The 13,604-nt window shown below is 49.1% G+C and overlaps 2 protein-coding genes across 2 annotated transcripts; one reads left to right on the top strand and one right to left on the bottom strand.

Annotated features, from left to right (window-relative positions):
• Positions 1-1,144: 1,144 nt before the first annotated feature.
• Positions 1,145-3,800, top strand: LOC129596584 (uncharacterized). The gene is made up of 3 exons (XM_055493911.1): positions 1,145-1,738; positions 2,635-3,426; positions 3,549-3,800. The coding sequence occupies exons 1-3, from the start codon at positions 1,145-1,147 to the stop codon at positions 3,729-3,731; spliced, it is 1,569 nt and encodes a 522-aa protein (XP_055349886.1). The 3' UTR covers positions 3,732-3,800.
• Positions 3,801-4,776: 976 nt separating this feature from the next.
• LOC129596599 (uncharacterized) lies at positions 4,777-7,711 on the bottom strand. The gene is made up of 3 exons (XM_055493925.1): positions 7,029-7,711; positions 5,406-6,191; positions 4,777-5,115 (listed from the first exon to the last, which is right to left on the bottom strand). The coding sequence occupies exons 1-3, from the start codon at positions 7,623-7,625 to the stop codon at positions 4,945-4,947; spliced, it is 1,554 nt and encodes a 517-aa protein (XP_055349900.1). The 5' UTR covers positions 7,626-7,711; the 3' UTR covers positions 4,777-4,944.
• Positions 7,712-13,604: the final 5,893 nt, after the last annotated feature.

Raw genomic sequence — 13,604 nt, 5'->3', positions numbered from 1 at the left:
TATCCAGACAACTGTCCCTGTGTTATAGTCTACCGGACGCTTTGGTTCCCAGCCTCATGCATGCAGCAAAAGGGGTGAATGTTGTAGGAAGGTGAAATTTAAGAGGCTGAGGAGTTTCTTTGTATATTGCTATAACAAGATGCCATTCTGCTATGTTTTACTAGTGAGTAGGAAGTAGGACTAGGAAGTTCTAGCTCCTACTAGGAACTTCGAACACTTTATTGCGTTGTCACAAATAAAATACTTTAGAAACAACAAAAAACTCAGAGTTTACGGAGAACCGTCTTCTACAGCTTTTCTTCGTGTCGTGTACGTTGCTTTCCAAGCAACTACTGGTTTACTCCTTACTTCCTTCTGCCGTACTTTCTGTCATTCTACCTGCTGCGCAGTTACTGTTCACAACATTAATTATGTAGTATTAATTAACTATTAAAGTATTACTTATACAATACTTCACACTTCGGCTGCGTTTTAGTTTGGCTGTAGTTAAGTGAATCACTACGGCTGTGTTGCGAGCAACCTTTTAACTCACGGAAGGAAACCTTACTACAGCCGTTACAGGGCAACCACGCGCGAAAGAATTCTTCCCACAGCCGACCTCCATCCAGATTCGTATGGTTAGTACATTTGCAGGCGGAGTGTTGCTGTTAGAGCCCAGAGGTAACACAACGAGCAAAAGACATAAATTTATCAATATCTATAATGCACGGAGCCAAAGAATATCACATACCGCCCGACGGCCCGTGATACCGGTATATCACTCTCTGAGTCTGAACTACAAATGTCGACTAAGGGCGGAAGACCATGCGACAGAAAGCAAACGTCATTGATCTCAAATTTTCTTAGTGCGAACCGCCATGCGACGGCAGCCTGTACAGTAAAAGAAACTCCATCCAAAATGATGTCGCTGCACTTTCGGTTTACCTATAAAGCAGTGGGCTCTTTGAATCTTCCCAGTATTGTGAATTTGTGATAAATATCAAATATCAGGATTTTTTCATCTGCACATTTGTAATCGTCTGGTTTTTAGTAGAGAGATTCAGCTTCTCAATTTCAAATCCGTTTCGAACGATTGGCAACACAGCCGAGATTTCGTATCAGCACAACTAAAGCGCAATTCACGCACGACGGCACGAACACCACGATGCCAGTGTACGGTGAGGAGGGTTGGGTCTACGGATGGAATGCCGTGGACGTCCGCATCGACGGACACCTGCAGCATGGCGACGTCATCAACGTGGCGCCAGGCGGCCTGATCGTCGATTTCCACTGTGCCAGCCAGCGCGCGCACTTTGTCGCATACGGACTGGTTTTTCACTGCCCCTTCACGAAACACAACCTGAAACCAGACAAGCAGGCACTGCTGCGCCGCTATCCGGACGGTGCCTGGATTTGGTATCCCGGGCGTGTGGTGGAGCGGTTACGCTTCAGCAGCGATGATGCGCAACTACTGGATATGCAGCTGCCCGAGGGTACCGTCCGCCAGGTGGTCCCCCTTCATCAACTACGCACAGCGCCCTCGGACGCGGTTCTGGAGAAGCTGTGCGTTGGCCAGGATCACTTCGTTATTCGCTCGTGCCCTCTGCCGGGCGGGTTTTGGTCCGACGGTTCCCAGCTGCGCCGGGAGATCTTCAAATGCGGATTGAGCTGGCTCCATGTGGTGTGCACTTCGTTACTCAACCAGACGGTCCTCTATCTGCAGCCTGAGAAGGACACGCCATTAACATTTGCCCAAGTGGTATGTCTTCCTCCACCCATTTTCATTGGCATTCGGTAGATTCCGCATTAAACGCCGTTAGTTTCCCAAATTACTTACTTATTACTTACAAATTACTTGAAACCACAAGGGGTGGGGTGTCAGTGAATTTGGTAGGATTTAATTCGGAAATTGCGGCAATTTCGCTTTTGGTTAAGTATACGTAAGGCGCATGATAGCTCAAAGGTTGTGAAATTAGAATTTCGGCAGAGACTAGATGCTAAGGGGAAGGGAAGGGCGAGCCGCCAGGAAGGTTTGGGATAATTTAAAACAATTTCCCGGTTTTCAATGACATTAAAAATGTGCTTCCAAAACACACATTGTGTGTTTTGGAAGCATGTCATTATACTCTACTCAATCTCAGTCTACTGTATATTTTGATTTTCTGCGCTCAGGATAATTTCCTTGTGAAGTACTTTAGTTAGCTTCCAGGAAAATTTCTAAATCTTGCCTCACCCTCGGCGGTTTTCAAGCTCCCCGCCCCAAATTTTCAAGCTCCCTTAATTTTGCTTTGTTAACCGAATCTGTCGTTACTTTCTCTTCTTATGAAAACTAGCCCTCAGATTTTTTAGTACTTCGCTTTTTCTCGTATTCCGGTCACTTTGTGTATGGTTTCATATTCCGGTCACCCAGCTGTACGTATGCGCAATAAGTGAGCGGCTATCTCATTGAGGAATCTCTCACTTGGATATTACGATAAAAAGCGAAGAATACTATCATTCAAGCCTTCTATCAAAGAGAGACATCCGCTTTGACGGCTGTGTTATACAACCATGAACTGTTGCTTTGGTTTCAGTCGCTAACATTTCCGCTTTTTATTGTTTGAATTTTAACTGTGAAATTTGGTGAATCTGGTGGACATTGACAACGTCTTGTAGGAAGGAGTTTACGACCGGGCTAAGACAGTGGAGGAGAGCGGTAGCCCCCCGACGGATACCGGCTTACTGCACGTGCTACTCCGTCAGCGGGCTAACCCAGCGGATGAGCACAGGAAAATTTCCGACGGTGCTCGAAAGGTTTTTCCACTGCCGACTGAGCTTTTGGTGGAGATCTTCCAGTCGCTGGACTCTATCGGGCGCATCCGCTGTCGACGCGTCTGTCCGCTGTGGAATGACATTCTCACCACCGAAGCCAACTTCCCCGATGTGCGCGTATCCGGCGGCCATCCGGATTACGGCGTGCTGACTTTTGATTTGCCGGGTATCTACTGGGCGGCGGTGGGCTTGCAAAAATGCCTGAGCAGCCACACCAAGATGGTCATTATCTCGTCTCTGCACGATTTCAAATGCGTGGAATTGGCCCCTCTCATCGATATTCTTGTGACATCATCCCGGATCCCGATGTTGGTGTTCTACTGCTGCCATTTCGGCGATGAACACGACGATATCCGGGGAATCATGTACACATCGGCTTGCATTTTTGTGGAGTGTTCGGCCGTGGACAGGGTTGTGTGGAAGAAATGCGACATGTGTGATCGCCATCTCAAGGCAGAGATACAACACTATACATTCAACACGACGCCCGGCGACGCGTTGGACGGAGAGCTGTGGGATGTCTTCGAGAAGCATCTTGTTCTCACGAAGCCGCTGGATCGACCGGCCTTAGCGACATCGATTGCCGACTGCATCGCCCACCGGTCCAGCGAACTGACGGGGGAACAGATTGTGAAGGTAGATCGAGTGTTGTATGCACGGCATGTTGCCTTTATTCAGTTCGGGGAGCGGGAATGATGTTCCAAGTATTTGTTCCCTGATACTCTCTTATTTTAATAACTGTAAGAAAAATTCTTCAGGCGTTGAATTATTACCAGCGTGTGGATCCGCGCCTCTCCACCCCCTACCGCGGCCGCAAATGGACAACGGCTACGCTGGCTGATCTGGACGCCAGTAAGCTGACCACACTGACGGCGTCCGCTGTGAGCGAAGGGATTGTGATTCAGGATACATGGGATACGAGTAGCGACGATAGTGATTAGTTTTGTAGCGGGCCGCTTCGCCCGAACTTGTTGTTCCTGTTGTTTTGCTTTATTGAAACTTAGCAGTCATCTCCGTACCGTAAGCGCGAGTTGGTAACAGGAAATGGCGATAACGATGTATGTTTTTTGGCGACGATGTTGCCTGATGATTCTAATAATCTCACGATATTTGTTTCTATGCCAAGTGAGGTTTTTACTGCGGTTAAAATCTGTTTTGAAACTTGCCATCACAACAGGTCATCCGCCACGGTTTACTAGAAACACTATATCGCCATGCCCAAAAATTCACATTTCATGACATATTTTGTACCCGTTATATCATCATGTGAGGAGAGAACCGGCTCACGTACAGCGATAAAGTCTTGTAAATGATTTCAACGTATTGCGCCGTGGTGCAGTTGTAAGTACTGCCTACACGGATCTAACGACGTAGCCGGGGTTCGATTCCCCCATCGGTGCCCTTTTCAGCCGTTTCTCGGTTTCCCTCGGATTGCGCCCTGCTTAGACTCAGCATGTCACAGAGGGCGCCCTAGGTAGTCTCCGCGAGGAAGTGCAGCCATATGAAGTCTTAACTAAGGGAATTCCGAAAAATGGCACTTATGCGGAAATGAACTGCCGAGTGTGATCCACGTAGCACACCAAATTCTATACTAACGCCGCATGTAGTGAGTTGTGACATGGAGATAAGTATCTATTTATGCTTGAACTTGAGCCTACCAGGCAGGCCGGTGTCCGGACTCCGGAGCAGCTGTCGTACAGATCGCGGTTTGCTCTGGCAGGGATTTACTGCACACACTGAATCAAACATGGTTAGGTGGACTCTGAAGTATGACCTTTTGGTTTTTATTTGTCCGCTAGATGGGAAAACCTACAGAGTTCTGTAGTAGGTGACCTCTAAGATCGAATACTTTGGCAGTGGTGCTTACCGATATCTACAGATACAGTGAAATGCGAGACTGGCAGTGAGTTCGCACGACATATTACAGTATTATGGGTTAAGTATGTCAAAAAAGCAACTCCGAAAACTGGAAACGGCGAAGTGGATTATCATTACTAGCAGTCTAGAACACACTACACAGGAAACGTGAAAACACATTAACAGTTCAGCGCAGAACATGCATTGATCAGGAAAATCAAGGGTTAACTCGCAAAATAGACAGAATTTTAAGAAAAGGTCAAGCGCGATCCCATGGTGGCAGTTCCGCCGAATTAATCATCCGTCGGTATCGTCATCATCGTTCATGAGAATCCCTTCGCTCAAGATTACCGCCGTTGTTGTGGTCAGTTTACTGGCGTCCAGATCGCCCAGCGCAGCCGGCGTCCACTTGCGACCGCGATAAGCAGTGGATAGCCGTGGATCCCAACGCTGGTACTCATTCAGGGCCTGCAAATTACAATCACCCTTCAATAATTTTCATTTAGTACTGCATTGTTAGTGTTATGGACACTTAACGAAATGTAGTGTAATGTGTGGTACAACATCTGGGCAAATGTTTCAGTCGATTCGGGCTGTAATATTATTAAACGTTTCCGTCGATTCGGGATCTAATACAATCTCCATGTACATACAACAGTTGTAGACATTGCATGTAAATCACTAACGCGTCCGATTTTCTTGAAAATTTGTTGAAACGATCAAGTAATAGTTGGTACCGTGCCTTCACTTCTTCTTACCTTTACAATCTGTTTTTCCGTTAGTTCGCTGGATTTGTGAGCGATGCAGTCGGTAATCGAGGCCGCTAAGGCCGGCCGATTCAGCGGCTTCCCAAGGATTAGATTATTCTCAAAGACTTCATATAGTTCCCGCTCTAGCTCCTGCTTCGGATGGGCGAAGAAGGAATGCTGGGCTACATCGGCCTTCAGGTAGAGATCGCGGATATCGCACTTCTTCCACAATACCCTGTCGCACGCCGAGCACTCCCCAAACATCGATACCAACTTGTCGACAGCAGTGTCCAAATAATTTTCTTCATCGCCCATTTCGCACTCGTAGAACACCAACGTCGGTAGCCGCGCCGGTTTGAGGATATCGTTGATCAGACCGGCCAAATTTCGGCATCTCTCAATGTCTGCCGACCGTATAATCACCATCCTGGTGCGGTTGGTGAGGCATTGTAGCAAACAAGACGCCGCCCAGTAAAAACCATGCCAAACCCACGCGTTGGTTAATACGCCATCGTCCGGGTGGCCGACGGACACGCAGATATGGGGAAAGTATCCTTCGGTGGTGAGGAGAGTGTTCCACACTCGACACACCCGCCGACAGCGGATGCGACCGATGGAGTCCAGCGAGCGGAAGATCTCCAGCAGCAGCTCAGTCGGCAGCGGTAGGCAGCGTCGACAGTCGCCAGAACTTTTGCGTCCTTTCTTAGGTGTGCTAATCCGCTGCCGGAATATCTTCTGTATGTATTGGGATGTCCCGGTATGCTCTTCTTCCTTCGCTGTGTCGAATACCCCTTTCTGCAAGCACCAACGAAATATTGTCGTTATTTGATGAATTCTCAAACTGCTCTTATCCCTCTGATTTCTTTCCAACAATCAAAACTAACGCAATATTTGACCTTTTATATACAGTAACGCAATTTATATACAGTACACACTTGTATGGCTTTCCGTCTTTGAGCATATTTCTATGGTATTAATGCCGTTATGACTTTCTCTTAATCTCGGCTTAAAAGCTAAAGTAAGATCCATTCGCTGACACTATCATTTTGAAATTCTTGTATCAGTACCTCAAAAAATAAAAAAAAATTGTGAATTTGTAAGGGCGGGACGCCCCGCCCTCCTGGGTAGCTATTCGGTGTTTCTGGGGATTTCCACCCCGCACATTCCTGCGCTGTTTTGACGGATCTGCAGCACAGTTGCACTGGCTGCAGAATCCTTCCTCATGAGTCCGGTGTTGTTGCGCCACGGTGCGCATTAGATTCGGCAATAAAGCGTCATCCGGGTTCACGCTGTTCGCTGTCGAGGATACGCGTGGCGCCCATACGGCCCCGCGTTATAAATTAATATTTATTATTAAACCCACCCAGTTTTTAAATTTCTTATAGCTTTTTTCTTTAAAAAAATTGTAATATTTATCTGAAAATATGGAAAGAGTGGTGCCAAAGGAGCAGCACTGAAACCTGCCCGTACAGTACTGGATTCTCGACATAAAACACTTCCATCAAAGTGATGAAACCTAGGTGAACGGTCTGAAACAGCAAGGCAGGGTACTTCGAGTATCGAGGAAGTGTTGCAGGGGAATTCAAAAATACCCAGTGCGACGGAGATTGGGTTGACATATCTAAGACTTACCACTTGTTCCAATGTCAACGGAGTATCTTCGTTACGCTGCAGGTACAGGAGTGTTTGGCTGAGGAGAGACGTGCACAGCACATTGAATCGTTGGCTCAACTGGTACTTGAATATCTGCCCGCACAGCTGACTAGCTCCGGACCAGTATGCAGGCGGCAGGGGGCAGGAGCGGATGACAAAGTCATCCTGCCCCACGCGCCACCCGCCCAATTCCATTTCTGATCGTATTTGGTCGCCGGGGACCAGTTGGCGGACAGTGCCCTGGGGCATATCCACTTCCATCATGTCAGCATCCAAACAGCTGAATCCTCCCTGGACAACATGGCCGCTGTACCAGATCCAGGCACCGTCCGGATACCGACGCAGGAGTACTTGCTTATTCGGTTCCGAACTGCGAATCTGGTAGGCCAGGAAGGGGCAATGAAAAGCGCGACCGTATTCGACAAACTGCGCGCGCTGTGTCGCACAACGGAAATCGACGATCAGGCCACCTTGCGCCAGGTTGATGACGTCGCCGTGCTGCAGGTGGCCGTCGATGAGAACGTCCACGGTATTCCAGCCGCAGACGCGACGATTCTGGTCGCCGTAAACAGGCATTGAGCAGCTCGTGCTAAGGCTGATCACGGATTTGGGTCGTTGGCAATGGAGCTATGCTTCCATCTCTATATTTTGTTCATCGAGGAACGAAAAATGTATCCGGTAGTGAATTCAAAAACGCTGACAAGAATTAAAATCAAAGAACTTTAGTTATGCAGTTTGACTTTAGTTATGCAGTGCGTACTGCGTAGTGAGGGTTAACATTTTACTTCTTGTCACCCGCTCAGAGTGATCGGTACGTTAAAAAATTCCGACTTCTGTGTTAATTTTGCTAATTTTTTCAGATGGGTCTAACTCTAGAACTCTAGATTCTAGAGTCGTCGAGTGGAAATTAAAATCAAACTCTTTCGTGCTTTAGTGACTCTTTACTGTGTCCACTGCTGACGTCAGTGTGACTGCACTCTGATACTTTTCAGCACTCCTAAAGTTCCAGCTCTCTTATTTCGGAACTTTGTTAAACATTTCGGAACCTTGTTGACCTGTCATCGCTGGTGTTATCACTTATCAATCCGTTGGGTAAATTACCGTAACTGTCAGCAGGAGTTTCACGATGCCGGTGTACAGCGACGATAGGCGTCGTGTCTGCGGCTGGAACGCCGTGGATGTCTTCATCGACGGCCAGCTGCAGCACGGCGATGTCGTCAACCTGGCGCCGGGCGGCCTGATCGTCGATTTCCGCTGTGCGAACCAGCGACAGGAGTTTATCGAGCACGGAAGCGCCTACCACTGCCGCAACCGGTTCTCCGACATGCGGACTCCTAGGAGCAACGAGCAGGTCCTGCTGCGCCGGTATCCGGATGGTGCCTGGATCTGGTACAGTGGCGAAGCTGTCCCGGGAGGATTTGATTGCTTTGACGCTAGAATGATGGAAGTGCAGTTGCCCCAGGGTGCCGTCCGCCAGCTGGTCCCTGACGAGCAAATACGCCCAGCGCCCTCGGTGGCGAGTATGAAGCATCAGCGCGTGGAGATGTCGGACTTTGTCATCCGCTCGTGTTCCTTGCCGGCCGCTTACTGGTCCGCCGCTTCCCAGTTGTGCGGGGAGATATTCAAGTTCAATCTGAGCGAACAATATAATGTGCGGTGCACCTCGCTGCTCAGCCAGACCCTCCACTACCTACAGCGTGATAACGGAGCGCCCTTGACAGGGGCACAAGTGGTAAGTCACTGCAGTAATCTCTGTTTCGCGAAAGTTGTGAAAACGCATATCTGGCCATCGTTTTAAACCATTCCCGTTTCCCAAACCCGTTTCTTACTGCTAGGGGTCCCCTTAAGTCATACAATAAAACGGGGAAAACTCATTTTCACAAAATTTTCAAAGAAATATTGTTGGGCCGCTAGTTGTAACACGCGTCGAAGCTGTACAAAATGTTCAGAAAGTGAACCTTTTGTAGGAAGTGATATACAAAACAGCGAAGAAAGCGACGGAGACGAGTACATGCCAGTACTTTCTGAATTTATTCCGTCAGAGAATTACCACACCTAATAAACCGCGCAAGATTTCTGGGGATCCTTACAACAGCTTGCCGTTACCAGTGGAGCTGCTGTTGGAGGTCTTCCGCTCGCTGGACTCTATCGGGCGCATCCGCTGTCGGCGGGTGTGTCAAGTGTGGAGCACTCTTCTCACCAGCGAAGGCTACTTCCCTGATGTGCGCGTTTCGGACGGTGATCCGGATGATTTTATTTTGACCATTGCGTGGCACGGTATCTACTGGGCGGCGTCGTGCTTGCTCAAGTGCCTCACCAGCCGCACCAAGATGGTGATTATCATGTCGGCTGACAGGGACAGATGCCGAGAATTGACCGGTTTAATCAGCAGTATCCTCAAACCGAACAGGATGCCGACGTTGGTGTTCTACGAGTGCGAACTGGGCTTTGAGGGAGAGCGTTTGGACGAGGTCGTAAACTTCATGGTGACGATGTTTTTGGAATGTGCGAAGCGCGACAGGGTGGTGTGGAAGAAGTGTAAAATCGATGAATGGCATCTTAAATCCGTTATTGGGCTGTATTCCCTTAAGACGAAATCGAAGGTCGAGTTGGAGCGGGAACTGTGGGATGTCTTTGAGAAGAACCTTATTCTTACGAAAGTGTTGAATCGACCGGCCTTGGCGACATCCATTGCCGACTGCATCGCTCACCGACCCAGCCTCCTGACTGAAGCACAGCTTGTCAAGGTTGTTTTCCAACATTTGTAGGCGTGCTGTACAAGTCTATCCCGTAATTTCTAATAATGTAAAGCTACAATGGAAGTCAAAATTCTCTTACATTCGGTCCGGGACCGAATGACCAATAAAACTAAATGGCCAGGACCACATGACCAGTAAACTGAAAACGCGCAAGAATACGAACACTTGTTCCTGGCGTATTTCCCAACGAAAACCAGCAAGCGATATCTCAAACGAAAGACAAAAAAATTTCAAGAATTTTGATACCAAATGGGTCATATTTTATGGGATCTAAGAGAAAATCGAGCCATTTTAGTTTGTCGTAGACAAAGCACACGATTTCTGTGTGAAAACTGAAACCAAACCGCGGATGCAAATCCTGTGCTATGTCTACGAGAAACTTTAGATGCCTCGATTATCTCTTAGATCTCATAAAAGAACAACTTGTTTGGGTGTCTAAATTACTGTGAAATGTTTTTCCATTCGTTGGATATGATGTCTTGGATGCAAGGTTTTGTTAATTATCGATGCATGACTTATGATTCTTGCAGATTCTGAATTATTACCAGCGCTTGGATCCCCGGCTGTCCACTCACTACCGCCACCGCAAGTGGACGACGGCTGTGCTAAAAGATCTGGACGCCGCAAAGCTGACCACGCTGACCGCGGCCGCTTCGAGTGAAGGGATCGAAATCTCTGATTTCGGAATTGATGATAGCGACTGAATTCGGTGGAGCTGCCAACACGCAGCTTTGCTGTTTCTGAGCTCTGTTCCTCTTTGTATTTAGCTGGTCAACCATTTCTTACGTTCTTTAAAGACCATGTCGGCGCCATGGTGTTAATAGGCATGTTGTCTGGAAATCAGAAGTGCGGCCTATCGTTTTCTGGAGATGATATTTTTGACTGGAATAGCAAGTGCGGAATAAGAACTCACGATATCACTTTCGTGCTTTCTAGTAGCGAAAACATAAGTTGTAACCGCATCCAGACTGTATTCGTGCGCCTAGTTGAGTTTCTGGTAGTTCGCATCGCTGGTAGTCTGAGAATTTGGCGTAGGAAATAGTTCATATTCTGATTTTCCTACTTTATTCACTGAGTTTGGTTGGTCACCTAGTACGGTAGTTGTGGTGCAACTTCAGTGGCAGGTTCGTACGAATACAGAATAAAACGTCCATTGTATCGGTAGCTTCCGTTGGAAAGATGAAATGTCCTTTAGACCCAACTTAAGTTAAATGGTTTAACGTCCGCAGACATTCAGGGCAGAGCCCAATTCGAGGCAGCAGGCACTCACAACAATAACAATTCTCCAGAAAACGACAAGTTATCACAAACCGAAGAAAGGATATCCATCGCGCAGCGCATCGGCGCTACACTTGTAACCGGCAAAACCAACCGTCCGTCGGACGCTTTTGTCTGTAAGCCGATTACAGGCGCTCCAGTAAGAGTTGAACACCGGTGCAAATGCGACAACGAAAACGATCACTTCGGTTCATATCGTCTGATGCTCACTTTGGCTAGTGTTCACTTCGGCTACCGGTCGTTTATGCTTCTAAATTCGTTTGTTACGCTTCTGAGGTTTTCTTAGAAAACCTGGAAAAATCTAAGAAACCTAAGTGATTTAGGTGTTTTTCCAGATTTATTTGGCACTATATTAGGTTTCTTAAACAGCTCAGAACTTGGATGTCAGAGTTTGCTGGTCGCAGGCAAAATTTTAGTATTAAGCTGTAAGGGGGATGAAATGTGTAAAGGCTAGGGTTTCTAAGAACCTGTTTTATGAGCAATATAGTCAGTTTTTTGTGGATGGATTCTTCCTCTAGATCGTGTGAGCGCTAGGCGTTGCTTTTGTAAAACATACTGACTAAACTTATATCCATTTCGGTGGGATAGTAATTGATGGGCGAGTTAGACCAAGCGGGAAATTTGTCAGCCAAAATGTAACGTGGCCGAAGTGACTGGCGGCCGAATTATCCTATTGTTAAAAAACCTTTTATTAAAAACCGGAGCCTATTACCTGCAAAAAAAACAGTCCGGCCTGATGCTCCCCAAACTGTGCGTGGTGGCAGTTACGTTTTCATTTCGTTGTTGCTTTAAAGCTTAAACCTGGCGCTCGTAATCGAAGTGATTTTTAATTCTCTTGTTTTAGATTTTTAAATCTGGTCAGCACTTTATCAGAATCTCAGTCACTGAATATCGGATCCTTTCTAATGTTCATGGATAGGAATGGATAGGATTTCAGAGTCAACAATCTAATTCCATCTCCGCCGATCTTTCACGTTTGATCAGGCCAGACGGGTCCTTAAAAATTATCTGTCAGTAAGATTTTGTACGATGCCTGTGTACGGCGACGACAAGCGTCAGGTCTGCGGCTGGAATACGGTGGATGTTTTCATCGACGGTCACCTGCAGCACTAGAACTGGCTCAATCGGTACCAAACTTTTATCGCGCGACAGTCGCGGCAACGATCGCGACGCCGCGATGGCCACGACGCCTGTATATAGCCGCGATGCACCGCGACACTGCGTATACCGCAGGTTGGCATGCCTGCCGCGACGCCGCGATGGCCGCGACGCCTGTATATAACCGCGATGCACCGCGACACGGCTTGTACCGCAGGCAGCCTTACCTGCCGCGATGGACGCGACGCCTGTATATAGCCGCGATGCACCGCGACACTGCGTATACCGCAGGTTGGCATGCCTGCCGCGACGCCGCGATGGCCGCGACGCCTGTATATAACCGCGATGCACCGCGACACTGCGTATACCGCAGGTTGGCATGCTCTGCCGCGACGCCGCGATGGCCGCGACGCCTGTATATAACCGCGATGCACCGCGACACTGCGTATACCGCAGGTTGGCATGCCTGCCGCGACGCCGCGATGGCCGCGACGCCTGTATATAACCGCGATGCACCGCGACACGGCTTGTACCGCAGGCAGCCTTACCTGCCGCGATGGACGCGACGCCTGTATATAGCCGCGATGCACCGCGACACTGCGTATACCGCAGGTTGGCATGCCTGCCGCGACGCCGCGATGGCCACGACGCCTGTATATAACTGCGATGCACCGCGACACTGCGTATACCGCAGGTTGGCATGCCTGCCGCGACGCCGCGATGGCCGCGACGCCTGTATATAACTGCGATGCACCGCGACACTGCGTATACCGCAGGTTGGCAGCCTACCGCGACGCCGCGATGGCCGCGACGCCTGTATATAGCCGCGATGCACCGCGACACTGCGTATACCGCAGGTTGGCATGCCTGCCGCGACGCCGCGATGGCCACGACGCCTGTATATAGCCGCGATGCACCGCGACACTGCGTATACCGCAGGTTGGCATGCCTGCCGCGACGCCGCGATGGCCGCGACGCCTGTATATAACCGCGATGCACCGCGACACGGCTTGTACCGCAGGCAGCCTTACCTGCCGCGATGGACGCGACGCCTGTATATAGCCGCGATGCACCGCGACACTGCGTATACCGCAGGTTGGCATGCCTGCCGCGACGCCGCGATGGCCGCGACGCCTGTATATAACCGCGATGCACCGCGACACTGCGTATACCGCAGGTTGGCATGCCTGCCGCGACGCCGCGATGGCCGCGACGCCTGTATATAACCGCGATGCACCGCGACACTGCGTATACCGCAGGTTGGCATGCCTGCCGCGACGCCGCGATGGCCGCGACGCCTGTATATAACCGCGATGCACCGCGACACGGCTTGTACCGCAGGCAGCCTTACCTGCCGCGATGGACGCGACGCCTGTATATAGCCGCGATGCACCGCGACACTGCGTATACCGCAGGTTGG

The sequence above is a fragment of the Paramacrobiotus metropolitanus genome, unplaced genomic scaffold (assembly GCF_019649055.1).
Source record: "Paramacrobiotus metropolitanus isolate TYO unplaced genomic scaffold, Prichtersi_v1.0 Parri_scaffold0000092, whole genome shotgun sequence".
NCBI lineage: Eukaryota > Metazoa > Tardigrada > Eutardigrada > Parachela > Macrobiotidae > Paramacrobiotus > Paramacrobiotus metropolitanus.
Note: the sequence above shows the minus strand (reverse complement) of the source record. Positions and strands in the feature narration are given on the sequence as shown.